A 22,236-nucleotide genomic window follows, 5' to 3' on the forward strand; every position below is an offset into this window, starting at 1 on the left:
GGGTGTTGACAAGTTTTTATAATGGACAGCATCACAGGAACATCACATGTAAACAGATAGTCATCACAGGTCCCTTCTTTGAGGCAAAAACACATTGTGGTTCTAAGTACATCCAGTGCTAGACTTAATTAGGTGATGTGACCAAACCATGCATATAGCAAAGACAAACATGCTATTCCTTGTCCAACTTACCCAGTCATCAATCTCCTTGGGTACCGAACAAAGAAGAAAAGAGAAATAAGAAAGACTGCTATGTCCAACATTGTTTCATGAGGTTTCACAGAAGTAAACAGACCCAATGGCCTTCACAGTTCAATACTGAAAGGTTTGTCTTTCTCTACATGTTAATATAAGGTTCAATAATCACCTACTAGCAAGCAGAAAAAGTAGTAAGCTGTTATTATACACATACAGTAAGGTACTATTCTACTACAACAAAACTGATACTTTCATTAATAAAAACATGATTAATGTGCACCTAATATGATATGTTTAAGGAACTTGTTCTAGCGCACCTGACCATTTTACTCCAGCCCTGGGTGCAAATAGAATATTGACAACCACATATAGCCGTGATAATACTTAAACCTTACCTTGTATGGTCTGTCTTTGTAGTGCTTTAAGCTGTCTATTAGGTCTTTGATCATCACGTACACATTATCAATGGAAAGTCTCCTGGCAAAGCTATCGCACATGAGAATGAATTTCCTGAAAAATAAAGATAGCTCATTTATTCCCCAATCTAATTCTGGCAAAAACACACACATATAAATACACACACATGTACATATATGTACAACATAGCTGAGCAGTTCACCTACACCAGATCATAAATACATAGAGTAATATTTTTCCTATGTAAACATTCTTTGAATGTACACATGTTGGTGACACCTACTGAGAATGAGTGAAGGAGGTGTGTGCGAGGTAGTAGTTCTTCCACAGTTTGTCTTTAATCTTGCCATCGTCCTTGCCGACTTTCACTTCAAACCATCTTTCGATAAACTGAAAAATACATGAAACATAAATACACAGACTAAACAAAGGCTACATGTGTGCAAGAAGAAATTACAAATAGCACAAGAGGAATGTCTATTGAGCAGGAAAGGGAGAGGGCAAGAGACAGGTGCAAGTGGAGAGTGATGATAAACTGACAAGATCTGAAAGAATTTCTTTTCATATGCTTCTTAAATACTTAAATAGACAAGGGGGAGCTGCCATATCATGAAATGATGGGGGGTAAACCAACATCACTTCTTGGGTTCTGCTGCCCAGGTACTGTGTCTTGCTGCATTGCTTATGACCTGGGCAGTGGACCTGAATGGTGTAATGGTGGCATAGAATATTCTTTGTGTGTTGTACATACGTATTTGTAATATTGTCTATTATTATTGTGAGATATGACATTGTTATATACATTGTATATTATACATTATATTATATACATTATTGTGAGAACCAAGTGTTCATTTTGAGCATGTATGCTTTCCCTCCAAAGGGAGCCTGGTAACGTCGCTTAGCGTCAGTCTTGATTATACTTACGAAGCAACCACACGCTCGTATTTGTAGTGCTTGTAACTAATACAATTTTTTTTGCAAATTGACTTTCATTGGCCACTCCGATACATATGGATACAAAGAATACAAATATTAATAAATATATATAAATGAAATATAAATATACTGTATATAAATATTATATATATATATATATAAATATTTAAATAAATATAAATATTACATACATATACCAAGGCTTTTTTAAAGATAAATGTGGGTAAAAGTAAGGTGATGAGATGTACTATATGGATGATGTTGTGATTGCATGAGGAGGAATGGGCGGGGGGGTGGGTGAAATGGGTGGGAGTGTTTTTATGCCTTTCCCTTTTTGGCTACCTCCCTTGGAAGGGGGAAAAAGCCTTGGTATATGTATGTATGTATGTATAAATATTTAAATAAATATAAATATTACATACATATACCAAGGCTTTTTCCCCCTTACAAGGGAGGTAGCCAAAAAGGAAAAGGCATAAAATCATTCTCACCCATTCCATCCCTGAATACACTCCACACCCCTCCACCCTCCCTCCCATCTTAGCACCTCCTGGATGACGGGTCATCCCTGCACCTTGTCCACTCCCCTGGGTCAGAAGCAGTGTCACAAGACACAGCACATCTACAGCAAGGCCGCTTCATTAAATCAGCGACCCCCATCTCTGTCCACCCATGCATAAAAGGAGAAGACAGGGAGAAAATCCCTTCGGGCTGCATCAAATTTTGCTCAAACATATTACCTCACCCCCCATCCCCCCACCCATTCCACCTCATGCATCACATCATCATCCATATACAACCATTCTCCATTCACCCCTGTCTTCTGTCCTCTCCTGTCCTTCCTCAACAGACATTCCCCTCTTCCCCAAAGCCCCCTTCACCCCATCCATCCACCTCATCCTAGGACCTCCCCTCATGTTCACTCCCTCCACATCTGCCTTCCATACCTCTTTTACTAGTCTTTCTTCATTCATTCTTTCCATATGTCCAAACCATCCTAATACTCTTTCATCAACCCTATCTCCCAGCTCCCTTTCCACCCCCGTTCTCCTCCTCACCTCCTCATTTCTCACTCTATCTAGCCTAGTAACCCCCATCATACTTCTCAGACACCTCATCTCAAACACATTCAAACTCCTTCTCTCTTCCTCTCCTATGTTCCATGTTTCTGCCCCATACTGTGCTGTTGCCACAATCACTCCTTCATACAGTCTCCTCTTAGCATCCATTCCCAAATGTCTATTCCTCATTACATTTTTTAATCCACCAAGGCATTTACTCACTTCTCTCAATCTACATTCTACCTCCACCTCCACTCCACCTTTTACTGCCACATTTGCACCCAAGTATCTAAAACTATCCACTTCCTCCAGTCGCTCTCCCTTAATGCTCATTTCCAGTCTACTGCCACTTTAACCCCTTGAACATCTCATCACCTTACTTTTACCCACATTTATCTTCAGCTTTCTTCTATCACACACACTCCCAAACTCTGCCACCAACTTCCTCAATCCCTCCTCCGATCCTGCCACAAGCGCAGTGTCGTCAGCAAACAACAGCTGGCTCACCTCCCACTTTTTCTCCATTTTCTTTAATCATCTCCAATCCCTGACCCACTACCCTTGCATTTACCTCTCGCACTACCCCATCCATGTACAAGTTGAACAGCCAGGGCGACATAACGCATCCTTGACGAAGTCCCACCTTTACCTCGAACCACTCACTCTCTCCATTTCCAATCCTGACACAAGCTGTACTACTCTCATAAAAACTCTTGACAGCTCCTAGAACTTTCCTCCTATCCCGTATATCCGCAAAACATCCCACAGTGCCTTTCTGCCTACCCTGTCATAAGCCTTTTCCAGATCCATTAAAGCCCAAAAAACATCCTTACCCTTTCCTATAGCTTTCTCACATATCTGTCTTACCACAAAAATCTGATCTACACAACCTCTACCTGTCCTAAATCCACACTGTTCCTCACCAATTACTCTCCTAATCCTCTCAATCAAGATCCTCCCATAAGCCTTCCCAACTACACTTAACAAGCTAATCCCTCTGAAACTACTACATTCACACTTGTCCCCTTTTCCCTTGTAAAGTGGAACTATACAGGCACTCCTCCAGTCCTCCGACACTCTACCCTCTCTCCAGCAAACATTAAATAACCTCACCAGCCAGTCCACCATCACTGTACCTCCTTTTTTTAGACACTCTGCATGGCATCCATCCAGACCAGGTGCCTTACCTGCTTTCATCATCTCAACTGCCTTCACTTCATCCTTCCTTATTTCTGCTCCCTTTTCCTCACACATCACGGTCATTTTCTTAGCATTTCCCACTGCAGCTATCTTTCCCTCCCTATCCTCCTTTACATTTAGCAACTCCCTAAAATATTCTGCTCATCTTCCCATTACTGCCTTCTCTTCCATTATCATCTCTCCATGTGCACCTTTTACCTTTTCTTCTCTACTTGATTCGCCTCCTCTTCCTCTCTTAATTTCTTTCCAAATATAAATATTAATATAATAAAATAGAATAATATAAATATAAATAAATAATATATAACTGGCAGTCAGAGGAGAAATTTAAGGAGGGTAACAGAAAGAATGGGGTAGAAGTTGAAAGTTATCAGTAATATTACTTGAGTGGAGATTCGGTTCAAAACATTAAAGACTGCCGCATGACTGGTCAGTAAAGGAGTTACTAAACTCCATAAAACATCAACTGCATAGAAGGTAAGAAGTCAATACTCCATTTGGTGTGCTATCTCAACTAACCAGACATGTGCTTTGATAAATCTGTGGTTTTGTTATCATCCTTGATGGCATTTGCCCTTTAGAATACAGCACAGGTATCAGTAAACAAGTCCATTGCCCTGGTGTTCTCTTACAGAAGACCTACAGCCTCCTGCACAGGTAATTTCCACCAAATGTAGCACTTTCAGGCTGACCACAACACATTAAGGCTTGAATTCATGTCTCACAAGTATGGTCAGCTCAGCACCACTACATTAATGACAGCTACCTATATTACAATCTCTTGATAATACTACAGCTAACTATATTTTTAGTATAATCAATCAATCTGTTGCATCTGGTCTCTCTTGCAGAAGACCAGTGGCCCTTACGCAAGACTACAAGTCATTTTGGAAAGATATATTGTGGTGTTATCTAGGGATAAGAACCACATTAACATCCTTGCCCTCAGGTCACCATCCAGTAACCCCTTTCATATGAATACGCATACGTAGGTGTCATGAGGTGTGAGAGGGTACATGAAAATGCCGGCGTTGGCGTCTTGATTACATTTATTTTGTAGGTGTTGCCGAGTGATCCCCATATTCTGTAAACTGGCCTGATCATATTTTCTGCAGTTATTAATATTCAGAGTGAAAGAGAACAAGTAATGCATGTAACTTTATAGTTTATAATGCAAGTAATGTGACGCATCATCGTACATCAGGCAGCTGATGCTGCCCATGAGAATTTGACTTGTACTGAAGAGGTTAATACAATAACAACACAGGTCTGACCAGATTCAAACTGCCCCAGATACAACCACCAGTGAACACAAAACACCTCATACTATAATGACCCGTACCAACAACCCCTACATAACAACACAACACATCTTCCCTGAGTGACTTGTGGACCCACCTCATGGCTCTTACCAGTTACCTGAAGGCTTCAGGTCTTCTGCAAAAGAAACCCAGTGCCCTGGATTGATTGATCTCGTCTCATCAAAACTGGCCAAGGATTCTGTATAATTCTACTCTGTCCATGGCTCTAATACAACATGAAGATTTCAGGTTTCTACAAGAGACCGACACGGCAACAGATTGATTGATTGATCTAGTCTAGTCAAACCATGCCAAAAATTCTATAAACATACACTGTCCATAGCTCCAGCACTACCTGAAGACCATGGGTCTTCTGCAAAGAAGACCAGGGGCAACAGATTGATTGATTGATCTCATTTTGTCAAAACAAGCACTCTACTACACATACTGAATATGTTTCTGGAGGCTGGTATTTGGTGGTTGTGGAGGAAGAGAAGAGAGTATTTGTGTATGACACTAAAAGACAACACATTGCTGCATGCCAGACCCCCTGATATCCATCCCTCTGAATCCTCTCTCCCACAAAAGGACTGAGTCCACCTGGACAGACTGTGGTGCGGCCACCACCCAGCCCTTCTAAGCTACCAGGAGAGGCTGGATGACCACATTGTGGACAACTGTCCAGGATGTAACCCTTCACCCCATACTATTCAACACATAATGGAAGACTGAATTATATACAATCACACACACAAACAACAAAACATACAGTACGCTCTATAAAGAATTTGTGGGAAAACCCCATTCCTGCCGTGGTATTCCTTGGGGAGATGGGACTGTTCGGAGAGACAGTCTAAGGAACAACGACAACAACAACTACACATACTCTGTCCATAGCTCTTGCACTATCTTCACTTTGGCATAAATTAGCCTGGTCTTTTTCATTTGGTCTCCTTCCTTTTTCTTTTTCCGATTTTCTGTCCTCTTCCTCTTTCTTTGGCTTCACGTCCTTCTTAACGACTGGTGTAAAGTAGTTTCTGAGCGAAGACTGTGTGGTATTTCTGACAGTTGCTCTGATCTCTTGTCGAGAGGGAGGGTGATACAACATTGGTTTCCGGTTTGAAGGAACTTCTTTGATGTCGATGACCTCAATTTCATCACTGTCCCTCCTTTCTTTGTTCTTGCCATTAAACTTTACAGTTTGACCCACATCCTGCAAGAAAAAATATAAGTCAAAAACATAAATGAAACAACTAGCTCTAACAATCTTCAATATAATGATATCAAATAACAAAGTGCCACTCAACATCACATAGAGTAACTGTCGACTCTAGTTTCGTTGACCAGAAACTGAAGCCACACTGTGACTGCCATCAGTCCTTGAGTCCTTCCAAAAATCAAAAGGAAAAAAACTTTGGTCTTTGCAGACAAGTACACTCCTTCAACTCACTTCGTCACCCATGCAGAGAGCAGGGTAGGATTCATGGGACTTATAGTAATGGGTTTAAATTGGACAAATTTAGGTTTAATAAGGATATAGACAAGAACTGGTTTACCAGAGTGGTTAACAAATAGAAGAAACTTAGTAACCCAGGTTTACCTAACAGAGTGGTTAACAAATAGAAGAAACTTAATAACCATATAGTGAGCACTGAAACTAATGGATGGTTTTAGGAGATTAGATAAACTTTATGAATAGGGATGATAGGTGGTAATGGACATGGAACTGCCTAGTGTAGGCCTTATGGTCTCTAGCAGCCTCCTTCATTCTAATATTCTTATGCAACATCTTGACCATGATCTCTTCTGGGCTCACTTGCCCCATCTACCTACTTTTTCTTTGGTCTACTACTCTACACTTTCACTTTCAACACCATCAATTCATGAATCCTTCATAACCTGAAAACAATACACTGGTTATTAAACAGACAGGTACAGGTACTGACACATACTGGAAGATGAGGAAAGGGAAATACAGGAATTTGGAAGAGCCTTTGTTCGGACAACCTTTCTCGTGTTGGTGTCGTGGTCTGCTGGTAGTTCAAATGGCTCTTAACCACTTTGCATCCAGCTGCGCTAAGCAGCTCCAACAACACAGTACCAGCAAGGAAAATACTGCTCGTATGAGAAGAAATACATGCATACGTTGTGGACAGGCTTAGTTCATGTCACCACGACATATATACATACATTCAGGGCATGAAAGGGTTCTACAAGTCATCAACTTTACCAAATGAGCGTCTGGTCTTTGGCTTCCCGCCCTCTGGTTGGTTCTCTTGTACTGAATCACTTCCCATTTTCATCTCATCAGCTCCAAACCTCTGCCTAGTACCCTCACATTTACCTCTCATCCCCCCACCCATAGTGATGTTAAACAACCCTGGTGCAGTCTCATCTTCATCTCAAACCACCCACTTTCTCTGTTCCCTACTGATGATAACTGATACATACATACATATACCAAAGGCTTTTTCACCCCTTACACAGGCAGCAGCCAGAAGAAAAAGACAGAAATCATTCCCACTCATTCCATCCCCTCTACCCTCTTCCCTCCCTCATATTTTGGCACCTCCTGGATGGCGGGTCATCCCTGCATCTTGTCCACTGCCCTGGGTCAGAAGCAAAAAGACACAGCACATCCACAGCAAGACCACTTCATTAATTTGGCGACCCCCCCTCTCCGTCCCCTCATGCAGAGGAGAAGACGGGGAGAATAATGATTTGGTTTAATGAAATTTAATGAATCATGCCCTTGGTTCAACTTTGCCAGTGGCAGGGTTTGAACTGCCATCCCCTCAACCTTCACCACAAGTAACCAGGGCCCCAACATGGGTAAGTGCTGCCCCCACCACACACCACCACTACCACCACCTTCCACATTTGATGGTTATTAGCACAATTCACATGTAACATTCATCCACAAAACGTTTATACACACAACTCATGATAAATAAATCATGCATTTAAAGTACATTAGGGGGAATTTGCTTTACCTTCTTTTCACCAAAAGTGCCGCCCCCACCCCCCCCAAAATGTGCCGCCCCGGGGCATTGCCCCCACCCCCTTCTCAGAGCCCTACAAATAATGACACCCTAACCAAGTCAGCCAGCAAGTTTCCAAAGCTCTACTACTCACACAAATACTTTTGACTACCCTTAGCAGACTCCCCTGATCCCATACATCTACAATACCTTCCATGACACCCATCAACCCTGTCATATACCTTCTGCAAATCTATTAAACCACATGACATCCTTACCCTTTGCTAAAAATTTTAGCATATCTATTTTGCTACAAAAAATTCTTTTATGTACACACTTCCTTCCCATAACCCACACTAATATTCCCCAGTTGCTCCATGTTCCCCTCCTATTCCTTGAAACACTCACATACACTTTACCAATTACACTTCATAATGATCTTTCTACACATACTCCATTCATATTCGCCCCCTTTTCCTTTACATAGGGAAACTATACATACATTCCTATCCACTGGAATACTTCTCTTGGGCACACATCAAACAATCTCACCACTAATTCCACTATAATTACACCTCCCTTTATCATAAACTCAAAGTGACAACCATCTAACCCAGGTGGTTTACCAGTTTTCAACTCTTTCAATGCATTTTGTACCTCCTCTTTTTCCTATAGCCCTATCAGTTTCCCATGAATGCAATCCAATTATGTCATGAAGTTACCTACATTGTTTTCCTTTTTTGGTTTTCCTACAAAGTCTTCCCAATAATATCATAATATAGTTCTGTATTTTCTGATTAACATTTTAGTCTTTGTATATCACTGCATAAAAAATAAACAAATCTATGAATAATAATAGAAATAAAAATATAACCGCAACAAATATATGTGAATTATTAAATAATAATGATATAGTAAATAAATGATAAAAACAATACATACATATACCAATGGCTTTTCCCCTTTACAAGGGAGGTAGCCAAAAAACAAAGGCATAAAATCCACTCCCACCCATTCCATCCCCACATACTCAACTTCCATTCACCACCCCTCCCTCCCTCCCTCCCTCTTTTCTTGGCTCCTCATGGATGACGGGTAATCTCAGCATCTCACCCATTGCCCTGGATCAGAAGCCAGGGTTTGCCTTTTACGGCATGAATTTTCACGCCCACAGCATAACGCTCCTAAATTCAAAATGAGGAGCACTAAAAATGTACTACTACAAAAAATTTAAGTTCAAATTTCACATATCTCGATGACAATGTTTACCACAGAATGACAAGACAAGACAAAACAAGGACAAGACAAACGCATTAAAAGGCAGAAACAATTTAATATCCCCCATTTATTATTAAGGAGATAGGTAGGTCTCCTGCAATATTCACAAGATAAAGAATAAAAGAAATCTCTGTTCAGTGTGCTGTGATTCAATTCAAACAGTATGGCAAAAGTGCTTGCCTAGCAGTCACGGAGAAAATTTAAGCAAGTACAGACGCTCCTCAACTTACATTTTAGTTATGTTCCAAACGGCCAAACGTAAGTTGAAAATGAACGTAAGTTGTTACTGTACTATACATCCGTAAATTCTATTACCGTATCTTATAAAACACCCCTAAATCATTAATTATACACATAACATTGTAAAATAATAACATTAATTTCAAATAAATTAAATTCAAGCAACATAAATTGAGATGGTGGAGGGGGAGGGGGAGGAGTAGGAGGAGGAGGAGACAAGGCATGTTCAGTTTGTCGTTTGTGTAATGTAAACAATGGACGCAGCGTCATGCGCAAGTATCGTTTGAACTACGGAGAGCGCGCTAAACTAAAAAAAATTCACTCAAAATTTTTTTTTACAATTTTTTTTAGTCAGTTCAAACGTAAAATCGAAAAAACGTAAAACGAATGAACGTAAGTAGAGGAGCGTCTGTACTTTTTTGCTCACCTGCAATTTTTTGAGGACAAGGACTGGCAGCAATGTAGCAAGACACAGCACATCCACAGCGAGGCCGCTTCATTTAAACAGCAACCCCCCTCTGTGTCCCCTCATACAGAAAAGGAGAAGACAGGGAGAAACCCCTTTGGGCTGCGTCAAAATATCATTCACACATACTCCCTCACACACATCATCCCCTACCCATTCCCCTCATGTATCACAGTATCTTCCATATACAACCATTCTCTACTCACCCCTATCTTCTGTTCTCTCTCTTCCTTCCTCAACAGACATTCCCCTCTTTCCCAATGCCCCTTAAATCCCATCCATCCATCTCTCTCTCTTCCTTCCTCAACAGACATTCCCCTCTTTCCCAATGCCCCTTAAATCCCATCCATCCATCTCATCCTTGGTTGCCCACTCATGTTCACTCCCTCCACCTCTGCCTTCCACACCTCTTTTACTAATCTTTCTTCACTCATTCTTTCCACACGTCCAAACCACCCCAATACTCTTTCATCAACCCTATCTCCCAACTCCCTTTCCACCTGTGCTCTCCTCCTCATTTTTCACTCTATCCAACCTAGTAACCCCTACCATACTTTTCAGGCACCTCATCTCAAACACATTCAAACTCCTCCTTTCTTAAATTCCATGTTTCTGCCCCATACAATGCTGTCAGCACAATCACTCCTTCATACAATCTCCTCTTAGCATCCATTCCCAATATCTATTTCTCATTACACTTTTCAATCCCACAAGGCATTTACTTGCTTCTCTCAAAAATAAAACAAAAAAAAAGGCTTACTTTGCTTGTTTTAAGTTGGTAATTCCATCCAATTGGTATACGCTGGTTCTCCTGAGGGCGAAAACAAATATTGTGAGAAATGGTGATGACTGGAGCAAGAGGATCTGAAGGGGAGATGTGAGACAGGTGTCTGGACGGCCTATCAGGAACAGGACAAAAGGGAAGGCTATGGAGGGAGGTAAGCAAGACCTTTCATGACTCCAGTTCTACCAACTGCTTCGATTATACGAACAGGTTCAAATCCTCTCCGTTGATAACCCTACAGGTTTCTGGAATTAGACATATAAACACCAAACCTATGTGTTGTTGTGTCTAGCAACTGGTTAATTTGTTTGTTTTATTACCTGTTTGGATGTTTGTATACTTTCTTCTCATTACCAAAGCTATAAGCTGCTGTGTCTTACCAACTGGTTCATGTGTTTGCATATCCGGTTCCTCCTTTCTTATCTATTTTGAATCCAACCTCATTATGGACCACAAGATTGCCTGCTGACGCACTAAGCTGAGGTCACCTGTCATCTGAGCTTCACCTTCATGAAGACTTGTTCCTCCTCTGTATCTGCCACAGTCTATCATAATCAAGGTCCTCCTTGGATTCCTTTTCACAAGCAGACTTGCTGGTTCATTGAGATCTTAGAGATTTCCCACCCATATCCTGTGATCAGCTCTTCAACTTCGTCTTCATGGATGTTGAGCTCTTCCACTGTATCTGCCACGGTCTATCATAATTAAGGTCCTCCTCGGATTCCTTCTCACAAGCAGACTTGGCTGGTTCATTGATATCTTAATTAGAAATTTCCTGCCCATACCCTGTGATTAGCTCCTCCACTTTGTCTTCATAGTAATTAACAAAACCTTCCTCCTAAGTCACATGAAACCATGATTCCCTTAAATTCCTTTTGGTACAAGCCATCTGTCAGAGTTCCTCTTGTCATCTGTCATTTGCCTTTGAACCAATGCACAAACTTTGGATGCAAATTTCTCCAAAAATGTATTAATGGTGGTAGACTTCATCTGGTGGTGAATGGCAGTCCAGAATAATAAACAGCAAGCTGTTCGAAAAGGTAAAACTTCTTCCTGGAAATATATTACGAGTGATGTTTCTCAGGATCTCATTTTTGGGTCTCTGCTCCATTGAAACAAAGAAAAGAAAAGAAAAGAAAAGAAAAGAAAAGAAAAATATATATATATAAATATATATATATATATATATATATACAGTCACTATCCGAGTTACGACCACCCGTACTTACAACCACATCTAGCAGATGCCTATAATGAGTTTACTGTACATGTCTGGCAGCACAGCGCGTAAGATAACTGTGGCAACCGGCATCGCGTACGGCAGTTATGGCAGAGATGGAAAAGTTGCTATACACGTGGTTGGAAGATAATAGGCAAAGAAATGTGAGAGTGACATTGCAAGCAGTGCAAAGTAAGGCTACAAGTTAATTTCACATGTTGAAAGAATGTGCAGGTGAAGAATACGCTTCACATGAGTTCATAGTGAGTGCTGGGTGGTTTCGTTGCTTTCAAGAGCGTTACCAGTTTCACCACGTGTTGTCGAAAGGTGAGGCTGCTAGCAGTGATGCGCCTGCAGCTAAGGCATTTGTGGAAGAGTTTGATAAATTATGGATGAAGGATATTTACGTACTTACGACCACGTCTAGCTGATGCCTATTATGAGTTTACTAATACGAATACACTATAATAAGTATTTTCACATATATTTAGAGTACATACAACAATTGAAGAATTAAGTAAAAATTATTAAAAGGAAACTACAATTTAAAAAACTTAAAAATGGTAAGCAAGGTTATATTTAATACGTGTGTGTGTGTGTGTGTGTGTGTATATACAGGTATAGTATATACATACAGTACCTGCATACGTATATACTGTATACTGAAATACAGTACAGTATTAAAACATTAAAAAATAGAAAAAATTATAAAAATGAAACTAAAAAGCATTGATAAATAAACAGTAAACAGCTTGTATTTAATAGTATTCAATAGAAAAAGTTACTTAAAAATGCAACAGATTGATATCATGTATCCTAGAGTAGAACCCTCGTGTCGGCCATTTTGAATAGGATCCGACTTACGACTGGCTGGTCGGAACCTATCTAGGTCGTAGCTCGGATAGTGGCTGTATATATATATATATATATTATAATATATATATATATACATTATATATATATACATTATATATATATATATATATATATATATATATATATATATATGTATATATATATATATATATTACAAAGGATTACAAAGGTGGAGCATGCCGACAGGAGACCTTTTGGTCCATATCTAGGTCGGATGCGAAAAAAATCATAATAATAAAATATTAAATAAAAACTATAATAATGTAAATAACAAATAAAATACATAAATAAATGCATAGGTATAGTTAAATAATAAACAAACAGGTAAATAGTAAATAATGATAAATTGACATATAACTAATAATAAATGAAAATCAGACAGACAAATGATAACAAAACGAAAACAACATAAAATAAATTATAATCATTACAGCATCTTGCTTAGGTGTTTATCTAAATGATTCTTAAAGCTTCGAACTGAACTACATTGCACTACCTGTGCAGGAAGTTTATTCCATTCATTAACTACACGGTTGGCAAAGTTGTTTCTACCTACTTCCAAATTGAATCTATTTCCGGACAGTTTGAGACCATTGTTTCTTGTCTGATTCTCATTCAATGTGAAAATTTTGTCACTTTTGATGTTGTCAATTCCCTTTAGAATCTTAAAGACCTGTATCAAGTCACCTCTGAGTCTACGCTTTTTTAGGGAAAACAGATTCATATGTTTTAGTTGATTTTCGTATGATTTATTTTTTATATTTGGAATCAGTTTTGTGGCTCGCCGTTGTACTTTTTCCAGTCTGTCAATGTCTTTAATGAGATTCGGTGACCATACAGAAACAGCATATTCCAAATGTGGACGAACTAACGATTTATATAGCTTGTTAATGAGTGATGGACTTTTGAAATCAAAAGATCGCGCAATCAGTCCTAGAACCTTGTTTGCTTTCTCAGAGGCTGAAATACACTGCTTGGATGATTTGAGGTCGTTACTGATAATTACACCGAGATCTTTTTCACTATCCACTTTTGTTAACGAATTTCCAAATAACTTGTAATCGTACTTATTGTTATTTTTACCTATGTGCATTACCTTGGATTTACTTGTGTTAAATTTCATTAGCCACTTTTCAGACCATTGCTGTAATTTATCTAAATCTTCTTGAATATGTAATTGGTTTGAGTGATCATTTGCCACTCCACACAGTTTTGTATCATCAGCAAATTTGGAAACAGTAGATTTTAGTCCATGGTCTATATCATTTATATATACTACGAATAGAAGTGGTCCAAGAACGGAACCCTGAGGAACTCCAATTGTAACATTTTTCCATCTAGAAGTTTTTCCATTTAAAATAACTCTCTGTTTTTTACCATTCAACCAATTACTAGTCCAACCTAATAGGCTACCACTTATTCCATGTAAAGCTAATTTAGTAAGTAGTCTTTCATTTGGGACGGTATCAAAAGCTTTTGCAAAGCCTAGATATATTAAATCTATATTGTTTCTCTTGTCATAATTCGAGATAACTGTGTTGTAGAATTCGAGTAAGTTAGTCACGCAAGAACGTTTCCGTCTGAAACCATGCTGGCTATCATTTATCAAAAAGTTACTTTCTAAATGATGTTCGATAGCATCTCTGATGATAGTTTCCATTATTTTTCCTTCGATTGAAGTCAAACTTATAGGCCTATAGTTATTTGGCTTCTTTTTGTCACCTTTTTTTGAATATGGGAGTAACGTTAGCTAGCTTCCATTCTCTTGGGACATCTCCGGATATGATGGATTTCTTGAAAATAATTTCTAATGGAACAACAATCTCATTTTTCATTTCCTTTAAGATTCTTGGATGCCCCACACACACACACACACATATGTATCAAGGGCTTTCCCCCCTTACAATGGAGATATCCACAATAAAAAAAACATACAAAATAATAATAAATATATGAGTGAATAAAATAACAATTAAAAAAACTAATAAAATAATCTTCCACATTATTTCAGTAGATGAGCTAGTCTTGTCATACTAAAAGGAGAGTAAGACAGCAAGGAGAAGAGGATAATTAAACATCTACTGATATACCAGGCACACAAAGGGAAAGGCATATGAAGAAGACATGGAACCATCTTTGTCACCAGAAGCAATGGAGTCAGAGGTAGAGGAAAGATGACACTGCATCAACATTCATGAGACAGCAACATGACGTGGGCTGGGAGTAAGAAACACATCCATAATAGGGTGCACATTGCCGAGCCAAAGAGGGATAGAGTTCTCACACGCCAAATGCCGTGTGCATAACTAAACACAGTACCTGGAACAAGTTCTTCATGCACAACTTACTTGGCCTGCCATTACATACAAATGAAAATAAAAGAAAAAAAATTACCTTTGATGGTACCAAATTACCAATTGTCAGGGTAGGAGGTGGAGGAGTACAGTGAATACACAAATGATTTATAATACAAACTAGTGTCTGATTCCTTCAAAACTAAGAATAAAACATAAAGCTGGTTCTATTCCGGTTTCACGTACATTTTTCACATTTTACATTCAAAAAATCTATTAGGTTAAGAGCTACTGGACAACCAAAGTTTGATGTTAAATATTAATGTTTATGTGATTCTGAAATTTTACCAAAAAATTACGTGCAAACACATGCAAGGTGATGTCAGAATTTTTACCTAGTTTGTCTTTCTTACCTCTGAGCGTTCTCAGATTTTACCCCGAAAATGAAATCATCACAAATAAGACTAGCCCCAATGTTAATGGTTAAATACAAACCAAAGATACACAGGTCCAAAAGAGATGCCTAAAAGGTACAGGAACACTGGACTTTTACATACCAGGTGCCAGAACATCAAAAAGAATTTGCCACAACTATAACAGCCTTAGGGGTATGTAGGGTAAATTTTTAGAAGTACACACCTACACGATTATAGCAATAGAAAATTATTATTTTTGTAAATTATAATACATCAATGTAATATGAAAATTTTTGGAAATCAATAGCAAAAAAGGTGCTAAAGAGGATTTACCAATGAACAAAGTCACATCAGTTGAATGATATGCCATGTTAATTTTGATAGATGGTGAGGTTGAAGAAATGAAAGGATGATAAATTCGTCAATTCTAACCTAACCTATATTTAGTAATTTGGTGCCTCAAATTCTTAAGATGGTGTAGGTCCAACTCAGCCCCATGGATATTCCTGCTCAGCCTATTAATTCAGTATTGTCAATACTGGTATGATTTTCACAGGAAGAACCTATGGCTTAACTGCATAATCCTCCACCACAGATTTGACCTAATGCACCTTTCCATAGACATTTTTTTTTTGGGGGGGGGGGGGGGGGGATGGTGGGGTATTATGCAAAAATGCCGAACCTGTTACAACACAATGTCCAAGATTTGATGTTCAACAAATTTGTCAGATAGAGTTCTTAGCATAGGCTACACCTAGCTCCATGGTCAGAGCCTAGGAAAATCAGATGAGAGACAGACAGACACGATACACTGGTCCCCAGTGTAACGTTTTTCAGTTTTACATCGTTCAAATGATGACATCATGCGCCTGATGGTATGACGTCATATTGCCGATCCACTTGGTCAACTCTGCTTGGGGTAAGCCGAGTTAGGTGGAACCCACTCAACGATTTGACTAAGTCACGAACCTATGTTTCATGGGCTTAAAACTATCTTTTCATGGGAGTACTTCATCCCCTTTCTCATCATCATCATGTAGGCTGAAGGTCTAGAAGTCCTGTTAGCCTTGAGCTGGGACACATGAGGTTAATGTTGCGCAGTGCAGTCAGTATGTGGAGTGTGCGATACTAAATATTAAAAGACGTAAGCTAGTTTTTTCTTAGATAGTTTGAATAGCAACATAACAGTAAACTGATTATCCTTCATGGCGGGAAAGGTCTCTTTGCCATTCTCTATCTGACCTTTTGAATGATATTTAATTTGATAAACGGTTTGGTGGTTGTCTGCTTGTTCGTTTATTTTTTAAAACTGCACAATGTTCATTATTTGCTTAGAGTTTTTAAGTATATTTCTGTACTTGTAAATGCTTTCATACTATGTATCTCAATAATATTGACCAATTTTACTCCATATGGTATTTCAATGCACTTCAGAATTTTGTACATTATATGTGCTAACAATAATTGTTTTTTACTTTGGTAGTACAGGCTATGATGTAACCTGTAGTTTTTTAACCCGTAAAGTCCGATAAGCCACCGGAGTGGCTTTACCGGGGAAGACCGATAAGCCACTGGAGTGACACGATGTTCATGGACATACCACAAATAGGCTGTAATTGATATCCCTGTGAAAATTGGTAGTGTTGTAGACCTATCCCTCCCTCCTACCCCTGGCTCTGTAGCCTGCCGCTCAGGCAAGCACAGTCAGTGTGAGCCTCGCTTTCGAAGGGTACGTTACGCACCCTATCACGCTCCCAAAAAAGTGTTAAAAGTGCCGTCTAATCATATCCGCTGACCTTATTATTGCTTATAATGGCTCCCCCAACTAAAAGGAGGCTTGTGTATAGCAGTGAGAGTGAGGAGGAGGTCTACACTCGACCTTCGAGGCCCCAAAGAGGACGAGGGAGGGCAACGAGAGGAAGTTCAAGTATTGCCCCTGGTATAGCCAAAACTACGGCTCGTACCAAAGAATCTGGTGTAGGAGCTACTACGTCCCCCAGGACTTTTTATGGGCGGAAGGAGGGCATCAAAGTTGGGGGTACTGGGAAGGCTTTCCCCATGAAAAAACAAAGCCACACACCATGCCCAATTCCCGCCACCAAGACAAAGGGTATTATCAGTCAATAACTCTCAACTTTGTGAGTCAACATTCAAAGGTAAATGCATTTATATTAGAAGAATTTTATGAGAATTCTCACAGTATTATCAGATTTTCAATTGAATAATTAGCACCCTGAATATAAGCGGAAACGTATAAGTTTTCCCGGAAGCACATTCGCTCCGACTCACGCATCACTCACACGTTACAAATCACGTCACGTCCATACCAACCATCCAGGCACACTATGCAACATTCATTCATGCTCTTTTGCCACAATAATAATAATAATAATAAGTTTAGGAAAGACCGATAAGCGTAGTTTTAGTATTGTGCGTAAGTGATGCATATGTGTGTATATCCAATATTATGGTATTTCCTACTGCTTCCTGCATTATTGTATGATAAGATTGAAGTATTTATAAGCCATACAAAGTGTTTCCACTGTCATAATCATAATACAGTGCCAATAACTTATAATACTAAATGAACTCGCATACCCGATGCCAAAAACACATCCCCCACGCCCCTTCCTTCCCTCCACCACGATTGTCGGCGACCGCCACTTTTACAACTTCAAAGGATTATTGTGGCCAAACCAAGGTGAGTTGGACCTTACTATTTTATGGGGACCTGCGGGTGGGTAGTATAAGGCATTTAAGCAAGATTAGGCAAAATCAGTAAGATTGACCAGGATGGCCAGATATTCGGTTTTAAAAGGGGTCTTTTGAGACCTAATTGCATACAGGATGAGTTAATGAAGTTTTTTTTTATCTTCATTAAAATATATCATGATGTCATATCATTTTGGTATTGAATTTAATAAGGAAATGTACATTATATGTGCTAACTGTAATTGTTTCTTGTGTTATATACAAGTAATTTCAATAAAGGAATTTTATCTTTAAACGCATCAGTATCAGTGATATATCATATCATTTTCATATTGAATTGATGTCATTGAATGTAAGCTATTCCTTTTTTTTTTTTAATTACCCAATAAAATGTAGACAATGTTCAAGGACATTCCGATGCAAGTGCTTATAGATATTGATTGTAACATTATTTCCTTGTGATGAAATGAAGTAATAAATTTAATGTTATCTTTTTATTACCATGTACATTGTATTTTAAGCATAATTTAAGTTCGATTTTATGTTTTTATGTGTCAATCTAATGTGTTGTTATAAATTTGCCTAGGCCTATATGTATATAGAACATTTAATATGTTTAATGAAAACTAGTATAACAGGCGTAATTAAGGGGCCGAGTTGGTCAATTTATGGGCAGAGTTGGTCGGCCAAGTTGACCCTAAATCCTTAAGATCATTCGGTGTGTTGTCGTCATGGATGCTAATGGCCTGATTATTATTATACCTCAGGCAATTGATAGACGACAGCAGAAACCTTTGTTCTCTCATAAAGTCCAAGGAAGCCCTATTGTCTTTGTAATAGCGCTTATTAACATCACCTGGAGTTGGAGAACACCCAATCCACAACGTGAAACCCGGCATCTATCTGACAGTGACTGGACTGGACAGACATGGCATCTGGACCATATCCTAGCGGCTTTGATCGTTAATAGATTTGCTTGTAGCAAGGTTTTTTGGTATTTCCGCCAAGAAAATCGTATATAATGTTCATGTATTATAATTTACAAATTCAATATCTAATTTTCTAATGCTATATCGCATAGGTGTGCACAACTAAATTAATAGCATATGTAGCACCCCTAAAGATGCAGCTTCATGAATTTGTAGCTTTCAAATAATCTATGGCATACTACATACATATGTACCAGACTGAGTTGTGAGTAAAGTAAAATCCCACAAATTCATTTACAAGGTATATTGAGTTATCTAATTCTTTCTGAGCATATATGTATTCTTATTAGATTATTTCTGGTTCTGGAGATACTAAGTTTCATTACTGTAGAATTTACATTCACTTAAGGTACATCATTCATGATACTGTAACTATGATTATCTCAGTCATGTAAATACAATATCTACAAATTCACTTCAATACCATTTGTTTTGACAGAAATCCATTACGAAAACATTGATGCATGGAACAATTAAGGCCTTTGAATACCAGGTACTCTTTTTTTCTTCTTCTTTTTTTGTCAAGTTGCCGCGTCCGAAACTGCCATTGTACAACTTGTAATGGCAATATACAACTCGATGACAGAAGCGGGCTGGATTAGGCTTAGCTGAACAATAACAGAAATAAAAACCCTTTCGAGACCATATCCAACTTCAAAATAACAAAAATACAGGTCTTCATCCTGTCAAGTTATCATACAAAAATACATATTCTCTTCAAGAGTAAAAAAAAAAAATTCATGAATGTATTTACTTTTGGATACTGCCTCGTATACGAACTTGCTGTCACTTCATACTACAACCATTTATCAAATACGTTCAACTTAACTTTCATATGTTATCATTAGGTTCACTTGCTTTTCTAGAAACAAAATAAATAAATCTTTCATTGGTAAAAGTGTTCTGTACCTGAATTTCTTCATCTGAAGAGAGCTCTACTATGTCCCCGTTCCCCGCCATCCTGCCTCGGTGTAAACACTGAGTAGGATGACTTTTTCGCTCGATACTACAAAAGGCTCTTTACTTTCTCAAGTTATGATATAATGTCAAACTTTTTGTTGAAAACTTTTGTGTGGCTGAATAAAGTAAGTCTGTTTCTTGACATCTGTTCACGAATATTGAATCTTGCGCCCCCTCAAGTGGGATAACTCATTACTACAGAATTTTATGTGTTCATAGAAAACGTGTCCGATATGACTTATTTACAATGGCTGTAAACACGAACGACATTGCAATAGTTGGAAAAATATGATAACGCATTCTTCACTTAGTATTCTAAAGATGTTTTTAAGATCAAATTGTTTTTATACAATGAATGGAGAAAAATAAGGATGATTGTTTGAGATTTATTCATCCATCAATAGTAGGCCATGTTTTTTAGCCTTGAACGAGTTTACTACTATACAGCTTCACCGCGCTAGCTAGGTGATCTATCTCCCAGACAGAGACGCTACTATTGAGCAGACGACGCGCTATGGACAACGACGCAATTTAATTTTTTTTTCAAAATAATCTGTCCCCATGTCTTTTTTCCTATTAATTCATGTGGATGTAAATGACTTGTAGCGAAAGGTAATGAATATCGCGCTCTAACTGAATTTAATTTCGCGCGGTAACTATCTGTAAATATAAACATTCAGGTACAACTATAATATATTCAATTAAATTTAAAATGAATAAGGGGAGTCTTCAGTCTTGTGTATGGAAAGAGAAATGAAGCCTGTTTTGGATGTGGCTCATGTAACAGTAGACAGATGTGGAAGAGAGTATTAGTTCCCAGATCGGATCTAGTATGCTGGCAATCTCTCCCCTCCCCACCCCAACTCTTGCCCCTCCCCCCGTAGCCACAGCCTCGAAATCTGACAAATATATTAAAAAAATAAGAATCAGAATGAGATCATGTTTAAAAAGTGGCTCAGAAAAATCGCCATATAGATTCAATATATTATTTCATCGATAATTTTCAGATTCTATTTATATTAATCTTTGGCGGGGAGGGGGAATAAAACCTGAAAGTTGTGCTTTAAATTTACTCGTTAATTATTGAGTTTGGGAAACATTGCAAGAGAAACGGTAAGCAAATTAAATAGAAAAACGAATTAAACACTAGCAACCGCATGTGACAATTTATTTGTAAAAATATTGGATCCCCGAAAACCACAGCAGTCTGCAGTCGTTTTGTTTACATCCAGCACCGTCCCTCCCATCCCCCCTCAGCGCTTACCTTTTTCACTTGCTCCCTCATTCATAATATTACCCCCCACCACCCCTACCCTTCTCTTTACGCTCGCAGCGCCACTTACTCTAATCCTTTCCCCCACCCCCAGCTCTCCTTGACTGCTTACACGCCTCTTGCTATCAATACCTGATTGGTGGAAATGTCTTCGTCTCCCGCCCCCTTCCGCGCTCTCCGCCACCACGCCACTGTCCCCAGGAAATGTTATGGCGTGCTGTCACAGCGAGATTGACCCGGAAATGGCGGAAATAGCTTTTACATTTTTCTGCACTGCCGTCGGGAGATTTTATTCAGTCGAGGGAAAGTTCCCACCATGTAAGATGAAATTTCGTCTCGATTTTTTTTCCCAGGGAAATGAAGTTGTCCTATAACATCCCCATGATTGCAGGGCGATTTTATTCAGATAAAGGAAATATGCTTATCATCCAAGGTTTTTGATTTGGTCTCTTCCTCATACTGCTCTCTCAACAATTTCTACTTATCTACCTACTTATATATCAAACTACCTAGGTGGATATCTATATATCTATCATCCTTTCTTTGTTTATGCTTTATCTCCCATTTTCCTTGAATGTACATGTAACAAAAGGTCGATGATGGCAGCAGCTGAAAAGGTGATGTTTATAAAC

At 38.7% G+C, this 22,236-nt stretch overlaps 1 protein-coding gene across 4 annotated transcripts in view; it reads right to left on the minus strand.

Moving 5' to 3' along the window:
• The window catches only part of LOC143041098 (uncharacterized), a 37,810-nt gene extending 17,369 nt beyond the window's left edge, over window positions 1-20,441 (minus strand). The window contains exons 1-6 of one of the 4 annotated variants that reach the window (XM_076212802.1): window positions 20,281-20,441; window positions 10,842-10,892; window positions 6,003-6,329; window positions 899-1,005; window positions 594-708; window positions 193-207 (exon numbers count right to left, since the gene is read on the minus strand). In XM_076212802.1, coding sequence (XP_076068917.1) covers window positions 193-207; window positions 594-708; window positions 899-1,005; window positions 6,003-6,329; window positions 10,842-10,892; window positions 20,281-20,331 — 666 coding nt within the window. In that variant the 5' untranslated portion in view covers window positions 20,332-20,441. Of the gene's footprint in view, window positions 1-192; window positions 208-593; window positions 709-898; window positions 1,006-6,002; window positions 6,330-10,841; window positions 10,893-19,795; window positions 19,853-20,280 lie in introns of those variants that run through there. The other 3 variants (XM_076212804.1, XM_076212806.1, XM_076212805.1) reach the window with 3 other exon arrangements.
• Window positions 20,442-22,236: the final 1,795 nt, after the last annotated feature.

This window comes from Oratosquilla oratoria, chromosome 30, assembly GCF_046742065.1.
Source record: "Oratosquilla oratoria isolate Oo_2021 chromosome 30, ASM4674206v1, whole genome shotgun sequence".
In the NCBI taxonomy this organism is placed as follows: Eukaryota; Metazoa; Arthropoda; class Malacostraca; order Stomatopoda; family Squillidae; genus Oratosquilla; species Oratosquilla oratoria.